This window comes from Scaptodrosophila lebanonensis, unplaced genomic scaffold, assembly GCF_003285725.1.
Source record: "Scaptodrosophila lebanonensis strain 11010-0011.00,11010-0021.00 unplaced genomic scaffold, SlebRS2 tig00000024-arrow-pilon, whole genome shotgun sequence".
NCBI lineage: Eukaryota > Metazoa > Arthropoda > Insecta > Diptera > Drosophilidae > Scaptodrosophila > Scaptodrosophila lebanonensis.
Window position 1 is genome coordinate 12,563,509 of NW_022060538.1, and position 20,620 is coordinate 12,584,128.

A 20,620-nucleotide genomic window follows, 5' to 3' on the forward strand; every position below is an offset into this window, starting at 1 on the left:
TCTATATAAATAGTCCCCACATATTGTATCTATATATATGAATATTCCAATCTGTTAATGGAATTTCCCATTGTTCGAGGAATAAAAGACAAATTTTCATGTATTGATCGCATTGTTTGCTGTTGCCTTTTTGTGCCCAACCATGGCAAAGTTTAGCAATTAAATGCATCGCATATGCTCCAACATTCAACGAAGCCTAACCACCTATAATGTGCAGTCGTCGTCAACGTTAAACAGTGGTACCAAAGCTGTCAAAATCATGGTACTTTTACTTGTTATATTACTTATAGGAAAAATTATCGTTTTCCCCTCTTTGAAGGTAGAATTTCCAAAAGCCGAGCTCAACTGCGCTGTAAAGGAACAGTTGTGTTCAAATTTTGTAAAACTTCTTAGATGTTACCGTTTTGGCCTGAACAGTGATTTGTTGGGGAACATTTGACCCGCAAATGGGAAACAACCTTTTATGAAATAATGCAATTTAAATTTCATATGTTTTCTTAACTGCAAAAATGAAAATGGTTTATCTGCCGCTGTCATATGCCGTTTTTTGAAAGCAATAACCTTGTCGAAAGCGAAAGCTTATGGGCGGGATTTATGGGCATACTGGTGGTCAAAAGCAGAACTCTCTACCTTTGAAGGATGTATCAGAAAAAGTGCTATAGAGGTGGTTTTAGGTTTGAGATTAAAAAGATTGTCGGAATTGCCTTTGGGGTTGCAAGGAAAATGCTGATCTGCAACTCACTTTTTAAACCTAAATGCCGGAACCCCATGTATTATTTGTCTGGTCTAATGTTTATTAATATTTTTAAATAAACAAAATAAGGGGTTACGTTCCTAGAATTCGACAAATGCACGAAAACAAAACTTTTTTTTGTTTTTCTGGTGTTTTTAAGCTTCAAACATTTTCAAAATTAACAAAAAGTTGAGTGTTGAATATTTATGATTAAGTGATTTATCTTATTAAAACGGAAAATATTTGTAAGCGTAAAAAATGTTAAAGCAGCTGGCAAGTGGCATTGGCATATATTCGAATTATATGTAAGCCGTTTTCGTGGTAAATATGTGTGTGGATTATTTATTGGCTTTTAACGGATTTTTGTAGCCCATCTTATAATGTAAAAAAAAGTATTATTATCAACTGGAATGGTCTTTCCAAGCTATGGTGTAACAATGAGGTTTTCAGCGTGTTAAAAGAGAAAATGTAGAAAACTTTGAAGATATCGTGTTAAGCAAGGGCCAGGTGTACTAAGTTTGGTCATTTTAGCTCTTATGTATATTTCTATATTCTTATATTATTTATTCATCCTTCTATATGTTGGATATCTGTACAAACCAAGTGCATGTACCCATTTACCCTTTGGGTATAAGAAATGGTAGCTGAAAAATTGAAGTTGAAAGCAGGGCTGCCTTTGAATAGATTTCAAAGTTTTCATGTTACTGCTGCTTTCAGCCCACTGTGCAGTGTCGACGGCATTGTCATAACCATAGAGGAAAACTATTATAAAATAGCATTAAGCAGAATTTGCAAATTTTTCTTTATATTTTGTATATGGTGTGGTTTATTGTGCAGCAGCGGCACAGCTTAGTGAGGCGAGACTAAGTCGTATTGGAAGGTCCTGTTTCTGCCACTGCCACTAGCACTGCTGCTGTTGCTGCTGCTGCTGTTGCATGTGTTGCAAACAGTAACCATGACGACAATCTCTCAGTGAGTGTGCTTGAGTCAAAGCTATACACAAGCTATAATGTGGCATGGCCACGGAGTGCGCCTAAGTGGCTGCCAGGCTGGCCCCAAAACTTGCTTTAGATGTTGTCTGTGACGTGTGCTCTGTTTTCTTCGACACCCACTGGCCAGTATATTCTCTACATACTATATATGGGGGGTAGTGTGCATGTGTCTCGTGTCTATCCCAATGCGCCTTAATTTTGTATCTAAATGTTTATTGCTATTGTTTGTTGTTTGGTTGGTTGGTCGGTCTGTATCTGGCTGGCTGGCTGCCTCTGCCGGCTTCGTTAGTTTGTTTTCTTTATTGCCAAAGTGTTTTTATTTTACGACTCTTTTTCATGTGTTCGAGGCATGTGCCGGAATACGATATATAAGTATACATAGATGCATGGCCTGCCACAATAGCTGCACACCTGTGCGTATGCGTAATGCAATTTTGCATTAATTAATATATGTACATATCTATGTGTGTGTGTGTGTGTGTGTGTGTGCGTTCGTCCCAATGGCCTGCAGGCACTAAAATGTTTTGTGATGGCTCATCTGGCTCTCACCCCTCCTCCCCCCCCCCCCCCACGCTCCGTTGCAAATTAATTTCATGCAACGTGTCAGATTTATGCCCGCAACACTCGCTCCATTGTTGCTGTTGTTCTTGTGCAGCTCTATTAGGCTGCACATCTGCCGCTGCATCCAGATGCTCCTGCTCTGGACGAAAGGACACACTCGCTTCCATTTCGACCAAATACTTAAGTATGACAAAACGATTGTTTGCTAGTTGGTTGTGCCTTTGGCTTTTTTGCAATTTGTGAAAATTACTTTTGATTTCTGTTTCTGCTTTTCTCTTAATAATGACGCTGAGATTTATAAATGGTTTGCTTGTAATTATTGTGCGTTATTGTGGGGGTCAATAGATTTGCCGACTGCTGCTAATTTGATTGCCAATTCAAGCAAGTTGTCTGCTGCTGCACTCAAATTGAATTGCCAATCGTAGCAGCATTAAAACAATTAAAGCAAATGTGACTAAATCAGCATGAAAGTTAAACAAAGATTGGCTGGCAACCAGCAACATTCGCATGATTAATATGCAAAAAAAAAATAATAATAATAATGAAAAAAAAATTGTATTCAACGAACAAGTGAGAAACCACAGCAATGACTGACTTAGCCAAGTTAGCAACAACGGCTTTCATGATTGCCGTTACAATTAAGTCTTTTACAATTACCAACTCTGTAATTTTCCCAGGCAGCCAATACTAAAATAATTGCCATGCAATAAAAACGCAAGCGTCGTAAAACCGCATTAAAAATAAAAGAAGCAACGTATAAAAACGTAGCCGCACGTTTCTTATGCGAAGCAAAGACGTTTCAGTGCCTTAATTTTGTAGGCTTGGCAGGAAATAATAAATAAATAACTAGACGTATTTCGAAAATATATTTTTCAATTACACCCAAATATTTGGTCAACAAACTTAATTGGTGTGTATGCCAAAAATGCAATTAGGCGTTAAAACGGCGCACAATACAAATACTCTGCTCGTACAAAACCCAACACAATAAGTTGGCAGACTATGAGGCTGGCAGGCAGACAGGCATCCGTGTCATTTGTAGTTGTTTATACCCCAAAAGTAGTTTGAGTTTGATGGATGCCAAGCAGCGAGCGAACCGCTCAACAACCAATTCCATGACAGTCAAAATGCGCGAAAATGCATTGCACTAATCCCCCAATCCCTCTGCCCCTCCGGTCACATACCTACCCTACCAGTGTTGCCAATTTGGCATTTTTCCCGTCAAATCTAGTTCTTGAAATGAGATTGCGGGAAAATATTCGAAATTGCGGAAAGCGAGAATTCTGGCTTTTTAAAAATATATTTAGCTATTTTTCCGCTTTTTTGTAATTTTGCCAGCAAATACATATTAAAAAAAAAAAAGTGGAAACGGGGCAGCTTTATCATTATTTTTTTTATCATATGTGGTAAATGATGATGGTCCAATGAGCTCTTGTTGTACAAAAAGTGACTTATGTACTAACTAGCAGGTATTGCCCGTCTTAACCCGACTCAATATATAATGTTTCAAATTGTATTTATTTTGTGTGTGCATGACCTACCCATATGATTTCACCTTATTAGTTACCAGTACAAAGATATTTAACGTATTTAAATGAACATTTTCTGTTCTTGACAAAAAATTGTTTAGTAGTCCGTTACATTTTTGTTGCTGCCAAAATATTTCGTTAAACGTACACACACATGACCACTATAACAAATATTTTTAAAGCTTGTTTTTCCCCACTTGGAGCTCGAATTTTCCAAAATCCCTTCTTATTGCTCACTACACTATGATGGGATACGTGAGCTCAAATTTCAGCTTCCTAGCTCTTAGAGTTTGGACTGTGTGGTGTGGATTGTGTTTCAATTTTTCCACGGAAAACCCCCCTTTTTCATGCCCTAGGAAAAATGGCGAAAAACCAATGCAGTGTTTATACTCTGTACATGAAATGTACAAGAGTATATTAGGTTTGCGGGAGCTGAAAAAATTAACAGACAGAAGGAGGCGTGGCAGACCCCACAAAGTTAATATATTCTTGATCAGCATGACGAAACGATCTAGCCCTGCCTGTCTGTCTGTCTGTCCGTCCGTATGAACACCTGGATCTCAGAGACTATAAGAGCTAGAGACACCAAATTTTACACAAAGATGCCTTATGTGTGTACGCTATACGAGTTTGTTTTATTTTTTTTGATTAGAAGTGGTAGAAGTGGAGCCTACGTATTGACGAACAAACTGTTATGGTTATACTACACATGACATCACTAAAGATGGGAATGCATTCATGTCGAAAGAATACAATGAAAAAAACCGAGATGTTTGGCTCACTTACAAAGAAACACAGACGTTCTATGGATCGTTTTAGGGGAAAAACAAAATTGCTTTTGTAAAGCTGCCAAAGCAAGAAAAATCTTGGAAAATACATTTTTCTAAGCATTTCTTTTTACAAAAAAAGAAAAAAAAAAAATTTAGCTTTATTTACTCTCCTTCCCGTCAAAAACAGATTTTTTACCCTCTAAAACGTTGGCAACACTATACCCTATGTTGACGCCGAAAGCTGATATAAGTTAAAGTTACATTAATTCCTCATGGCCGGGAGAATATTTATGTAAATACCTTGTTATAATTAGTAGTATTGTAAACAGAATTGAATTACTCAACCGATATTTCGTGGTTTATGTAAATAGCTGAATGATAAGGAACCCACAAAATGTAATTGAAATGTAGCAGATATCGAATGAATTTGAGGTATCGATTGTGTGCATAAAAAAGACACACGCCCACCCCTAGGCTAAGCACATTATTATAATAAAATTCGTTTTCCGACTTAGTCGAGTCAGCAGCCATTCGGTTTTTTATTGCGAGATTTTTCGATCCGCACCTGACTCAGAAGTTGCGGAATCATTTGGCGCCCGAGCAGGGACTTCTTGGACAAAGTTCTAACCCGATTGGAGCTCATTGTTGGAGCTCTAACATATTTGGACATATATCAGCCTGGAGATTGGATGCTGGTGCACATTGGAGTGCAGCTTCAACTCTAACATTCGACTGTGAGTAGTTTTCTGCATGGTGCTCCTAGTATTTTTGCACGGCATATACATATTCTCAGTTTGATGTGTTGACTATTCAAATATTGTAAGTAAAATATAATTGAAATATTTACGCGGCATACAGTGGTACATTGGTGAGACACGTGTTGTGAAAAATTCGCGAAGAGGTTAATTCATATACATATGCTGTACATACATACATATATATGTATGTATACGTAAATGCAAGCGGCAACTACTTACCGTTTAACCTTGAATTGATTTTGAGTGCACATGTACTGAGAGCATCAAAAGTAAGGCAACGAAATTCTTGCTGTTCTTCTTGAGAAACAGTTAGAATAGCTGAAGCTGTTGCTGCTCTCAAACATTGTTGTTGTTGTTGGCGTAGATAGGAGTTGTTGCGGTATAATTAAACGCACATAAATACATACCTACACGAACATTAAATTTGGTCATATATTCGTCTGTAGGCTCGTACAGTTGGTACAGTGGGACTAATTCGTTGTTTGTTTGTATAAAAAAGTCAAAATTTCTAGTGGCTCCTATTAATCTGGTTAAGATTATAATAATATTAATATTAACTAATATTATTATTGAGGGGTAATTGAATAAAAATAAAATGGCTCCAAAAAGAAACATGAAAGAAATGGAGTTTTATTCTTCGCGCGAAAGTTTAATGAATTCTCTTAATCGTAATAAAGATTATGTTATAAACAATTGCCAGTCAATGACTGCAGCAGAGCTAGAGGCGCGCTTGAGCTTAGTTGAATCAATTTTCACGCAATTATGTGACATCCAGAGCCAAGTTGAGACAAAAATTGAAGATGCCAGCCAATACGAAACACGTCAAGTTATAGAAGATATGTATTGTGATATAAAGGCGAAGATTTTAAGCTACTTGACACAAAGGGGGCGTCATTCAGTAATCGGAACAGATCCATCGGCCAATTCAACATTGCTAAATGGTGCTGCAGTTTCCCGAGTAGGTAAATTGCCAATGTTGAAGCTGCCAGAATTCTCTGGCAAATATACAGAGTGGACTAGTTGGTACAACGCATTCACTACCTTGATTGAGGCAGACCATGACATTGATGAGCTGTCAAAGTTTATTCATTTGAAGTCATGTCTAAGCGCTGTCCCATTGAGAACTATAGAGTGCTTGGAATTATCTGCAGTCAACTATAGGAAGGCCTTACAGTTACTTAGGGATCGTTTTGAAAATAAAGCTATTATCGTACAATCGCATGTGAGTGAGCTATTCAATATTCGTCGACTTAAGAATGCAGACGCAGAGTCACTTGGCAGTTTGGTAGATGCAGTGAATTCGCAACTTGTAGCCCTTCGATCTCTAGGCAATGAAGGGGAAATTCTTGAGGCCCTCGTGTTCCATTTGGTTCGTAGCAAGTTGGACGATGAAACACTAGAGAAGTGGGAGAGCGAATATGATTGCGCCAAGCTACCTTCTTGGCAGCTGCTAGCACAATTCTTATGCAATAGAGGAATTAATCTAGCCGGGCGAGAAGTCAGAAAGGCAGTCATTGCCAAATCAAATGCTAAGGGTGACAGCAAAAGGGCCAGTCTAACTGCTGCATTGGGAAATACTGCAACTAACTTGTGTTATAGTTGTTCGAGTTCACATCACTTGAAGATGTGCCCAAAGTTTAAGTCATTGTCACCGTTGCAAAGATATTACGAAGTTAAAAAATTTGGAATATGTCTTGTCTGTTTTAGTAAGCGTCATCAAACAAAGGATTGCAGCGCGCAGCGTTGTTCGGCTTGTAACAAGCCACATCATGAGTTGCTTCATAGATCAGCAATGGAAGTGGAAGGTTCAAGCAATTGTCCTGTCAGTAGGCAAGCTAATCCTAGCTCACTGCATAGTGCGATACTGCCAAGTCGGACAACAAGCTTTTTGGCAACGGCGGTAGTTCTTGTGCAGAATTCGAACGGTAAATATTCGCAATGCAGATGCGTACTAGATTCAGGTAGTCAGTTGAATTTCATAACCACCAGTTTGGCATCACAGTTGAAACTCAATATAAAGGATGTTCAATACTCGCTAAATGGAATAGGAAATGCCAAGTCGAGAATTTTAGGTGAAGTTCAGACTACCATCAAGTCCAGGGCAACAAATTTCGTAGCTACAGACAAGTTCAGTGTATTGCAGGAAATAACGCGATACAATCCGGCAACAAGCGCGTCAGCAGAAGGCTTTTTCGTGCCATCAAAAGTAAAGCTGGCAGATCCCTTCTTCGATTCAGCTAATGAAATATCTATGCTGCTCGGAGTTAATTTGTTCTTTAAGCTTATCGTAGCAGGCCAAATTAAAATGGGCATAAATAAGCCATTACTTCAAAAATCTCTTTTAGGTTGGATTGTTGTAGGTGAATGTATAACAAGTGAAAGGAATGCCTTAATTGTTAGTCGAGTACCAAGTTCCGACCAAGAGGATACAAGAAAACTGCACAAGTTGGTGCAAAGATTTTGGCAGTGTGAAGAGATTTCACAGCCAGAAAACAGGTATACAGAGGCTGAGCAGACGTGCGAAACGCAGTTTGTCTCATCTGTGAGAAGGACAGCTGCTAATAGGTTCGTGGTACGTCTGCCCTTTAAAGTACCCAAAGAGGAATTAGGAGAGTCTTATAGTATTGCTCTCACCAGGTTTTTGAACCTTGAAAGAAAACTCATTCGTAATCCAGAACTCAAAAGGAGTTACACAGAATTCATAGAAGAATATCGGATGCTGGATCATTTAGAGGAGGTAGGGTCTGAACAGGTACAGAATGTTAGATACGTGATGCCTCACCACCCAGTAATTCGACCAGAAAGCTCAACGACTAAATTAAGAGTCGTATTTGATGCTTCATGCAAGACGAGCAATGGGCTCTCATTGAACGATATCATGTTAGTAGGCCCTACCTTGCAGCCGGACTTATTCGATATACTCACTCGTTTCCGGTTCTACAAGTATGCGCTTACAGCTGACATCTCAAAGATGTATAGACAAATCTTAGTAGAATCTGGTGACTGTAATTATCAGTGTATTTTGTGGCGACAAGAGCGTACTGAAGCTGTAAAGACACTGCGGCTGAAAACTGTAACATACGGTACAAATTCAGCACCATTCCTGGCAGTTCGCTGCTTATATTATTTAGCTGAGCAGGCTGGTCATCAATATCCTTTAGCTAGTGAAGCAGTGAAGCGCAACTTTTACATGGACGATATGCTCTGCGGAGCTGACTCCATTAATGAGCTAAAAGAGTTAAAACAGCAAGTGACAGAGTTGTTAAAGTTAGGGCGATTTGAACTTCATAAATGGCGCTCTAATTTCAAATTTGCCTCTCATGATGAGAGCACCGAGCCGTTGGAACTTAAAGTTACCGACGCTGCAAAAACGCTTGGGATACGTTGGGCGTCGACTAGTGACAAGTTCCAATTCGCTTACGGTGCGCAGTGCTCGGACGTGGTCACTAAGCGCGTAGTATTATCGGAGCTAGCGCAATTATTTGACCCGCTTGGGTTTTTGAGCCCCATTATTATATTAGGTAAAGTTTTCATGCAAGAGTTATGGCTATTGAAGCAGGGTTGGGACGAGGATTTGCCACCCAGTCATGCCATACAGTGGAAAAAATATCGTAGCGAGTTAAAACTCATACACGAATGTTCGTTGCCTCGAGCTGTCATCCCAAATTCAGGGGAAATAGACACGGTTGAGTTTTATGGATTTTCGGATGCGTCCTGCCGTGCCTTTGGGGCAGCCATATACGCTCGGGTTATAGACAAGCTAGGAACCATATCTGTCAATTTGGTGGCGGCAAAATCCAAGGTAGCACCAGTTCGTGTCACATCGCTACCTCGTTTAGAACTTGAGGGCGCCAGACTGTTGGTCCAGCTGATGGCCAAGGTTAAGAAGTGTGTTCCTAGATATGTTTCTAGCGTCAGGTATTTCACAGACTCTACCATCGTGCTTAATTGGATTGCCTCTCATTCTAGCCGATGGACCACCTTTGTTGCAAATAGGGTCGCTTTAATCCACGAATTATCTAGTATAGATGAATGGTTTAAGATAGAATCGAAACTTAACCCAGCAGACATAGTGTCTCGTGGTCTGCATACGAGCGAATTGAGAAACTCGTCGCTGTGGTGGAAAGGTCCTAAATTCTTGCAGCAGCCAGAAGAGCAGTGGCCCGCGGTGCATTGGAATCGCTCTGATTCACTTCCCGAGCAACGTAATTCTAAATTCACATTAGTAGCCAGTCCCCAAAGGCTTGTGGAGGATATCGTTAGCAAATGTAAATATGCAAGAGATTTTGTTAAGTTGACTCGCGTGTTTGGCTATATTTGTCGCTGGCGTCGGGTCATATCAAAAATTGAATTAGCTAAATCCAAGCCGCTGACAGCCTCTGAAGTAAAGGGTGGATTAAACTACATAATATTTAATTTGCAAAGTTTGAGTTTTCACGAAGAGATCGTAAAATTGCACGATGGCAAGCTTATTCGATCCGCGAAAATACAAGCGCTCAATCCGTTCCTAGACGTAATTGACGGGATAGAAATTATTCGGGTAGGTGGCAGGTTGTCTCAAGCTAATGTACCATTTGACACAAAGCACCCAATTTTATTGCCGAATAATCATATTGTTATAACCGCTTTATTTGAGTACACACATCGAACTAATATGCATGCCGGAGCGCATGCATTATGCGCTTTTGTGCGACAAAGGTACTGGGTCATTAATGCTCGAAAGCTAGCTCGCAAGACAGTGCGGAGTTGCTTGGCATGCTTTCGCCAGCGCCCAGTAGCGGCAAACCAGATTATGGGCTCGCTGCCAGCGAGCAGAGTACAAACGGGTGTGAATCCGTTTCAACGAGCAGGATTGGATTTCGCCGGCCCGTTTTGGATGCATTTCCACCAGAGAGGACGACGTCCAACCAAGATGTATATGTGTGTCTTTGTATGCTTCCTGACAAAGGCTTGCCATCTGGAGCTCGTGTCGGACCTTAGCACAAATGCATTTATTGCCGCCCTCAAACGTTTTTTTGCGCGCCGTGGACTCAGCGCAGAGCTATTTTGCGACAACGCCACAAATTTTGTTGGCGCAGCTCGTGAAGTAAAAGAGCTGACTGATCGTATGTGGAACGAAACTGGCAAACGTCGAATCGAAAACCAATGCAGCAGCCTCGGGGTTCAATTTCATTTTATACCCCCTCGCTCGCCCCATTTTGGAGGGCTTTGGGAAAGCGCTGTGAAGGTGGCTAAGCAGCTGTTGGTGCGGTGCTTTAATGGAACGGCGCTAGACTATGAGGAACTCGCCACGGCCATTGCACAAGCTGAAGCCGTTATGAATTCGCGGCCACTCTGTCCATTGTCTTCAGACCCAAATGACTTGGAAGCCTTAACGCCAGGTCATTTCTTAATCGGACGTCCGTTAAACGCTATGACCGAAGCGTGCGATGAGGATATTCTGAAATTATCAGTAACGAATCGATGGAAGAGAATCGTAGCGGTGCATCACTCATTCTGGCGACGCTGGTCGCTGGAGTATTTAACTTTATTGCAAGAAAGGAGAAAATGGGCATCGACGTGCAACAATCTACAACGCGGGACCTTGGTTCTTATTGGAGAAGACAATACTCCCCCAGGACAATGGGTACTGGGTCGAATCCAAGAAGTTCATCCTGGCGCTGACGGAGCTGTTCGGGTCGTCACGGTGAAAACAAAGGCGGGATTGTTTAAGCGGAATATACACAAGCTTTGCCCACTACCGATATCAGACTGACGAGATGATTGTTGGAAGGAGCTTCCAAGGCCGGGAGTATGTTGACGCCGAAAGCTGATATAAGTTAAAGTTACATTAATTCCTCATGGCCGGGAGAATATTTATGTAAATACCTTGTTATAATTAGTAGTATTGTAAACAGAATTGAATTACTCAACCGATATTTCGTGGTTTATGTAAATAGCTGAATGATAAGGAACCCACAAAATGTAATTGAAATGTAGCAGATATCGAATGAATTTGAGGTATCGATTGTGTGCATAAAAAAGACACACGCCCACCCCTAGGCTAAGCACATTATTATAATAAAATTCGTTTTCCGACTTAGTCGAGTCAGCAGCCATTCGGTTTTTTATTGCGAGATTTTTCGATCCGCACCTGACTCAGAAGTTGCGGAATCACCCTACCTATCTAACAGCCTTTCAACCAACTCTAGACCAAATAAAGACCAGCCAGCTCAGTTCACTTAGTACTACCAACGTTGTTGTCATTGTTTATTGTTGCCCCGTTGCCATTGCTGCTGAATTGTGAATTTTTGGTTTATGGCTAAAACACATTAAGCGAACCGCATAAAAACATTTTAGACTGACTGACTGCTGCTACTGCCACTGCCCCTGCCCCTGCCCCTTGTCTCTCCCCCAACTTCAGTTTCAATTTTTGACCAGCGTCCATTGAAGCGTTTGAAAAATGCGCGCACGCTTCTCCATCTCGCTGTTAATGTTGCACGCTTCGTACATCAGACTCGCAGGCACTGCCATGGGTGGCATGCCACGACTATATTTGCAAAACACTTTTGCATAAAATTTGCAAATGAATTGTGCGAGCGTCCGTATGTGTGTGTGAGGTGCTTCTTATTTTGTGCAGTTTTGATTTGATTTTTGGACAGGTGATGATTGTTCCCTGACCAGCTCATTGAAGCACTCTCTCAATCATTTGTTAATATACCTTGCCCCTAGGGTGAGGCCGAGCAAATTGTGGCAGGTGCGTGCATCTACCCTTACAAAGAGTATTTTCATTCCGTTAGTAGGCTTGCAATAAATATAACAAAGATTATAGATCAAATGTTTCTAGAATTATGTGACGTTTTGAAATTTAATTTTAATTTAAAAAAAAAAGGTATAATAGTTTAGTTGAGAAATGTTTCCTGATGGTTGATGAAATATTTCATTAACAACTTGTCTACAGTCGGAGGTTCGTTTAAAGTACGGCAGATTAATAGTGGATATAGAGTTTTTTTTATAAAATTAATAGAAGAATTATTAAGTTCGTTTGCTGGACACACCTATTGAAATATTTGCTTTTTATCATTTTTAAATAATATTTTAAAGTCGCTTTTATCCAATTTAAGCTTTAACCGACTCGAGCTTTTATTGATGTTTGCGCAATCAACAAAAAAAATAGTCTTAAATATAGTGTACATATATATTTCAATAGCAGAGTGAGTGAGGAAAAGTAGGAACATAATTTGCCTTTTAATATATGCCATTATTGATCCGGCGATTAATTTACAGAGAGCATATAATATTCGGCCAATCTACTGTTAATTGCTCCTTCCGCTTTTTTGTATTTTAGCGTATAATTTGATTAGATTTTTCAACATCGACATCATCACCATTGCAAATTGTTTTGGTTGATTTGACTGACAATGGCTGTCAGTTATTCTCATTGGTCTGGTTGGCAATACTTCCAATTGCACGGTGGCAGTTTTCTAATTTGATTTGATTTTAGCCAAATGTTTTGCGGCATTTGACGCGATTTGTGGCACAACTGCTGCCTGCCTGCCTGCCTTCCTAGCTACCTGGCACTGTGAAAATGCAATTAAATGCAAATTTATTGCGTAAATATTTACTTGAGCGTAAATGAATTTTAATTTTGTCATCCATTCGATTGAGGCACCGAATGCCTGAGGTTAAGCGCGCTAACTGATTTAGATAGATGGCATCTAATTGTTGGAGAGCATTATTTCCCACACCACTCTACCTCCCGCTCCAATATCCATGGATTTGTCTGTACCTGGCAAGGACTGTCTGTTGCGACTCTGTTGTCAGTTCTTTGACCATTTTTGGTGCAAATTATTTGAAAGCTACCAAGCCATGCGATTTTAATAGCGTTTTCTACAGACCATAAACCGTTCAGTGAGCATTCATTACAACAAACACAACAACAACAACTACTACTATATGAACAACGACTTGTACGTGCTCCCGAGGCCAAGAAGTCAAACTCAAACTCAAATTGTAGACTTTCAGCAACGGCCGCGCATGCGCCAACACGCTGCTGCCTTCTCGGACAATATCGAGACAAATTATAGGTGGCCATAAAGTACTAAAAGCCTAAGCGAAGGTGGCCAAGCATATTAGTGGACTAAAGTGCGAAAAATTGCTACTCTAGTTCGATTCATAAGATATATAAGAGCTGACGAGGTCAGATGTAATCTGCATGAAGATTATAAGCCAGCGATTGATTTAAGCCCTGAGGCCTTGCAATTTCCACGAAGAGTTTAATCAAATAATGCAAAACTTATGTTTCGGAGCACAAAGTGGAAAATTTAATAAGCAACATTTCAAAGATCGAAGAAAATCATTTTTAGGTGTTTACCAAACGTAACTACAAGATGCCAACTTAAAAATAAAGAGATGCGTCCTTATCGAGAATCCCGCTTGATTTGATCAAAAGATTATTGTACACAGTAGTAGCAAGTTAACCGAGTCAAAAGTATAAATATTTAAAACAAAAATAATTTTTTCATATGATCAATGAATAGCGCGTGATAATAATGAACGTGAGGTCAACTCTATATAGGGCAACATTTTTTGTAGGGGGGAACGGCTCCCCTGTCCCCTTCCTGCGTGCGCCCTTGAAAAGGAATGTTTATTTTAGTGCTCATTCTTTAAAATGATGATTTTTTTTTTTTAATTTGTAGTCTAATAAACCCAACAGTAAAATCCTTATCTTTATCAAATATGTAATTTAAAAAGGAAAGCAATGCTAGAGTCGAACTCAACTCTTTAACCACCCACTCCCATACAAAATTTTAAACTTATAAAACTTTTTATTAAAAATAAATTTATAAAAAATTATATAAATTAAATAAAAAATATTCAATAAATACATATATGTATAAGTAATGAGACACATGTTTAAGTACAGTTTTTTTACCCTTTCAGCACAAGGTATAAAAAAATATCGAATCGCATTGACTTTTGCGTATGGATTTTTAAGCTCTTTCATTTATTTAAAACGAATATATTTTCGAGATTGCAAGATTCCAGTATAATTTAAAATGGTGCCCTTACAAAAACCCCTAGGGACAGCGTTGGCGTCCAAAAAAACATTTACGAAGAGACAACTCAAAGCTGACTAATTTATGCAACACTTAATAATGCGTCGGGACTCTTTTTAAGGTCGTTATAATAGGGGATGCTTCATTAGAAAACAATTAAAGTGTACTATTTTAATGTATATTTATGTTTAGTTACAATTAGAAAGTTAATATGCTACTATTAATAAATTAAACTTGCCTTCCGAATGCTTCGATTGCACCAGATGTTCATAAATAATTTCTACGTCTACTTATCACATCTAAGCTTAGCAGCCTTATTGAACTGACTGATTAGTTTACTCTGGCGAATGCGCCCATTATCTTTGGATAACGCTCTATGAATATGTTTTATAAATTTGGCAACCAGTCTCCTCGAATGCCTACTTGGTTCAGAGAATCTTAGAACATAGAAATATGATAACTCTGGCGTTGTCATAGAAGATTTGGATTCGTCTCATCATGCTTTAACGTTGCCCAAAAGAAGTGAATTCTCATTTGTGATCAAATATCAGGTTAAATGCTGTTTCTTCTTCCCCTTCATAACAAAGTATGATCAACTGCCTTTGAATAGAATTTGAGCTCTGGGCGTGCGCTCTTTGCAGCTGCTGCCAATGATTGCTAAACAGCAAATCAATATATAGTTTGTATATTCATATTTCTGATCTAGCCGCCGCTACCTTGCAGGTGTCTCAAACGAATCAGTAACCGCAAATACAAAAACATGACGTGGACGACGGGCTCTTAGATCAAAAGAACGAACATCCGCCTCGAGCAAAATGGCTGGCAATTGTTTAAACTTTAAGCGCATTTAAAAAGTGCGCATTAATGCCGACGCCAGCGACATTACAAATTTAGTCTAGTAATACAAAATAATACAACAAATATCATTTGCAATTGTTTTGTTTTATTATTTTTTTTCTCTGCACGTTTTCCGCTCGACAATTGGCTGACAGAAAAGTGAATGGGTTTTTTGGTTTGCCTGCAAATGTCGCAATATTGTCCGTTTTCTGTTTAGTGCCTGCCTTGCCTGCCTGTGTGGGGGCACCTATTATAACTCTTTATAGAGTGGAGCTGGTGACGTTTGTCAGGCAGCCAACAACCCGCCCATTAAATAAACATGGAGCGATGCAATCGCCGAGCAAAGTAGCGTTGTTCATCAAACATACCATTCGAGTACGCGGTCACGTTGTCAAACAGAGTTGTAGAATTTCTGGCAAATTTGTTGCCAATCGCCAAGTGACAGGCACCAGTAGTTTAATTTGTAAAAGTTGCACAAATCCTTTCCCTCCTCCCCTACCTTAAAAAATAAATCCAAAAATATGTAAGTCACGCGACTAGTGAGCGAGTTGTTGGAGCATTGAATGATGGATGGGCCACGCCATTTTAAATTAACAGTAGAAACAATTGTTTTAACTGTTAATAATGCTGCTGCCTTTTGTTTGTTATCTTCATTGGCCGTAAATTGTATGCAAATGATATGCGGCAGTGCATTAACCTGCCTTCTTCGCCTGCTTTTGTTACACTTTCCGACTGACTTGACGGACTGACTGGCTGGCTGTCTTGTGGTGGTGGTATGTCTAAAAAATTTACATTTTTATATGCCGCTTCAATTTTGGGCAGCGTCTGCATCTCATTTTGTGCTTGCCTGCATTTTCACGGCCAACTTGCCAACTTCCTACTTTTTAGGGCCGCCAGTAACAACAACAGGGCTGGTCCATGCTGGCTCTTCAAAAATAAAAATGTAAACAAGTTTTAAGACTTGAATTAGCTTCTTACATGATTTTGCTTTAGAATTTGACATTTATTTTAGATTGGAATGAATAATAAAGCACAAATAAGTTCTGAGCTACATTACATTGTATTATCGCTGATCATTCAGATAACTGGGAAACAACTGAGAAACCAACTTTAAAATAATCTCAAATCAGCTTAAACTCTCTAATATTTACAATTGTCTACAATATTCACACTTGAATTTGAATGCCAGCTTACAAAGTCGCACTATAAACATATTTTCTCTTGATTAAAAAGTCTTTATTGTTTTTGAAAAAAACGACATATAAAATGGGAGTAAACATTCAGTTTTTCAATATTTGAGAAATTATAAATTTTCTAAAATGAATTCAACGTTTTTCCGAACGACATAAGTAGCTTGGTCAAGTTCTAAGTTCAAGTTCTTTTATTTTTTTCTTAGCAATAAATTCCTAGATATGTTATCCATTTCTATTAATCAAGCGTTTCAGAGTGAAGATATTTTCTCTTGATTAAAGAACAAAAGTCTTTATTGTTTTTGAAATAAAACGACATATAAATTTAATTTTTCAATATTTAAGAAATTATAAATTTTCTAAAATTAATTCAACGTTTTCCCGAACGAAATTAGTAAGGTCTGCGAAATAAGTCACCTTATCATGCTTATAACGTAATGCCACAGATTTACCATTTATGTTTTCCACTTCATTTTTTGCATAGTTTGCTTTCATCTAATTCTCTTGCTTAAAACAGTAAGGAGAAGCAGAAATCCGTTATTACTACCGTTATTTCTATCGAAAATTGCTGCTGCCTCTCTTTCCACAACGAAATAATTGAGCTGATCAAATCAGTTTTTGTCATTGTACCAGTGCATTCAAGGGCCATTTTCATCAAAATTTTGGGATTTATAATTAAAAAAATTAAATAAGTGAGTTTTGACTTTAATCCAGGCTTAGAATATTAGATCAGATTATAATTAACCATAATTTTAGTAGAAATGCATCAAAGCCGTTACCTATCTGATAAAGAAAGAGCTAAAATATTAGCATATCGAGAAACTGGAATGCCCTTACGTGAAATTGCTTCCAAAATACAAAGGAGCTTTTTTACTATACAAAAGTTTTTGAAAGACCCCGAACACCACGGAAAAAAGCCACGCTCCGGTCGCCCGCCATTGGTACAAAATCGCGATAAGAGGAGAATAAAATCGTTAGCACTCAAAGAAAACCTGAGCGCAGGCGAAATTTGTCAGGAATTGGATCTCTCAGTGTCAAAACGTCGCGTGCAACAAATTTTACGAGCCGATCAATTCATTTCATATGAAAAAAAAACCGTCAAATGTGAACTACTTCCTCGGCACAAAGTTGCCCGCATGAACTTTGCAGAGATGCATAAGTTTTGGGACCTGGAGTGGAAAAATATTATTTTTAGTGATGAAAAAAAAATTAATTTAGATGGACCAGATGGGTATCAATATTATTATCGTGACCTCAGGACCCCCAAACAAATGAAAGTGTCGCGCAATTTTCAAGGAGGATCACTAATGGTGTGGGCTGCATTTTGCTTTGCTGGAAAGAGTCCTATATGCTTTGTCTCACACAAAATGAACTCCGAAAACTATGTAGAGCTATTGGACGAAAACCTGATTCATTTTGGAGAAGAAATGTGTGGAGATTATTGGACATTCCAGCAGGACAATGCTCCAATCCATGTCTCAAAACGCACAAAACAATTTTTTGAGGATAAAAAAATACCACTTTTGATGTGGCCTGCAAAAAGTCCAGATCTTAATCCCATAGAGAACCTTTGGGGAATCCTTTCCAGTAAGGTTTACATGCATGGCAGACAATTTAGATCCTTGAAAGAATTAAAAGAAGCAATCGTAACAGAGTGGGCCAAATTGGACGGATCACTTCTTCAAAACTTGGTTAGTTCAATGCCAGATCGCATGTTAAGAGTAATTAATAGTAATGGAGGACATATCTAAACAATTACCGCTAAAAACACAAGTAAATCGAGATATAAATATAGTTTTTTGAATTTGATCAGTTCAATTATTTCGTTCGGAAAAATTTTCATTTAATTTTTAAAAAAGTTTCTTATAATTTCTTAAATATTACTAAACTGAATTTAAACTGTCATTTTATAAAGTTTAAGGAAAAATTACAATCATTTTAAAATATCGAAGATTTTTGTTTTAATTAAGAAAAATATGTTGATAAGGTGACTTATTTCGCAGGCCTTAGCTTGGTCAAGTTCTAAGTTCAAGTTCTTTTATTTTTTTTCTTAGCAATAAATTCCTAGATATGCATTCCATTTCTATTAATCAAGCGTTTCAGAGTGAATTTGGCCTATTCTACTTATTCTTTCAAGTAGCTTGTTTTTCTTCCAACCATATGTATAAATTTGGTTGGTAAGTATTCTTTAAAGATTCTTTATTTAATGAAGATCTGGACTTTTGGCAGGTCAAATCAAAATTTTTCTGAGAGTCTGCACATTTTCTCCAATATGAATGAGTTGGCTTCACTTGTTCTTTTTATTGCATGATGCTTTTACTCGTCTAAATTGTATTTGTTAATTGATTTTATTATTTTTTATTTTTATTATTTATATAGTTAAAAAGTTATTACGCTAGTCAGTACTTATTGATAACAATATTTCCTAATATTCATCCCTGAAAATTTTTGGCTTAAAAGGTGTGAATGCTATTTAATTATCTCAATAACAATTATTATTTGATTTTATTTGTTTTATTTTTACTATTTATATACATATTTTATTACTCTTTTTTATTTATTTATAAACATAACACTAGCGTTACAAGTACCAGATTACTTTAAAGTTATTACGCTAGTCAGTACTGATTGATAACAATATTTGTTAATTTTCATCCCTGAAAATTTATGGCTTAAAAGGTATGAATGCTATTTAATTATCACAATAATAATGGTGGTTCATGAACGGGGCCCAACCCTAAGTCCGCTCTTGTCCTAAAAAAAAGTCTCTTGCCTGAATTAGTTGATACATTTTCGGGCCATTTATGACTCATACTCATATAGTATCTCGACAGATTAGTCTTAACACTCGCATGCACACAGTTAGTTGCGGTTTGCAGCAGCCGCAACTGTTTTTGACCCCAACGCTTGACCCCGCCCCAGTCTCTCGGCAATAACGTGCAGCCCACGGGTCGTATGCGTCATGTTTGCGATTTGTGTGGGCCGCTCTATTCGCTGTCGAAGCCGCAGCCACAGTGCTGACAGTTTTTGCAAATGTGGCAAATTTATCGTTTCTTACATTCAATTTTTTGGCATATAGCTGGGCCAGCGAAGTGGCTGACAAGAAGACGGAAAGAAGGAAGGGTCAGGCGTTTAGTCAGAGGTTAGACTAATTTATTGCTCTGCGCTTGGCATTGAACGCTCATATCCTGGCTTTAATTGCATAATAATGAACCCATAAAGCCATTGAGAGATTATTATTACGCAAATTAAATTTAATTTCCAACGGCAGTCAGTCAGTCGTGGTGGGGGAAGTAAAAGCAAAGCCAAAGATGTTTATCTCTTAGAGCGCAACGAAGCTAAAAAACGAAAAACAAATTTAAAATCTAATTCACTTACATAAAAACAGAGATCAGAGTGGTTGCATAAAAATGATTGTACAACTTCATTTTACGCCCCAGATTGATTTGAAGCGGCCGGCCAATGCACAGAAATCGATCAGCAGAGTACAACTGATTCGAAACAGCTCGGACTTACTTCAAATTGGATTGCCACGTTACTTCGCATAATTCGCACAAGGTCGACTCGACCGGCTGGCCGCAAAAAGCGGAGCAACAATAGCCGCCATGTGATCCCAAGAGATTGTTTATAAAACGAATAGATATGCGATAGAACTCTCGCGTCTAATTTGATTTATAGCTTATAGTTTACAGTTAAGACTTGTTGGATTCAAGGCGGACACCGCTCAGATCATTCATTAGCCTTATTGTTTCTGCTAATAGCAGCTATCAATTTATAGTTTGCACGTTCATTTATCTGTCTTCCAACTTTAAATCGCCAGCTAACCAAATGCTCAGAATTAATCGCCCTACATTTTCAAAATGGATTGCTGGCTGGCTGAGAGCCCGCCCTCTAAGGTCGTTGCGTGTTGCATGAACTTGGCTGCTAATTTGGTGTCTAGGGCGCTGCTAATTAATTCCTATGGTCATATTTATTGGGAAATGAAATCATTATTTAAAGCCAATGCAAACTAACTTGTATTATTAATTATCATGTGTGGAAAATAAAAACTAAGGAACTTGTTTAATTAACCAAAACGAATGCGTCATTTTTTGATCGAATTAAACTTAGACCCGAAAGTTATTTTGATAAAATGGAGCGTGGCATAATTTTATTAAACAAAATATGTGATAACTGGTTTTCAAGATTCACTATTTTAGTGCCTAGCTAAGA

At 38.3% G+C, this 20,620-nt stretch overlaps 2 protein-coding genes across 2 annotated transcripts in view; both read left to right on the forward strand.

Moving 5' to 3' along the window:
* LOC115621672 overlaps window positions 1-20,620 on the forward strand; it is a 111,685-nt gene that overhangs the window by 15,574 nt on the left and 75,491 nt on the right. The window lies entirely within an intron of this gene.
* Window positions 1,822-11,437, forward strand: LOC115621673. The gene is made up of 3 exons (XM_030515384.1): window positions 1,822-1,827; window positions 3,920-3,922; window positions 7,392-11,437. Exon 3 carries the CDS (start codon window positions 7,595-7,597, stop codon window positions 11,096-11,098), a length of 3,504 nt encoding a protein of 1,167 aa, XP_030371244.1. The 5' UTR covers window positions 1,822-1,827; window positions 3,920-3,922; window positions 7,392-7,594; the 3' UTR covers window positions 11,099-11,437.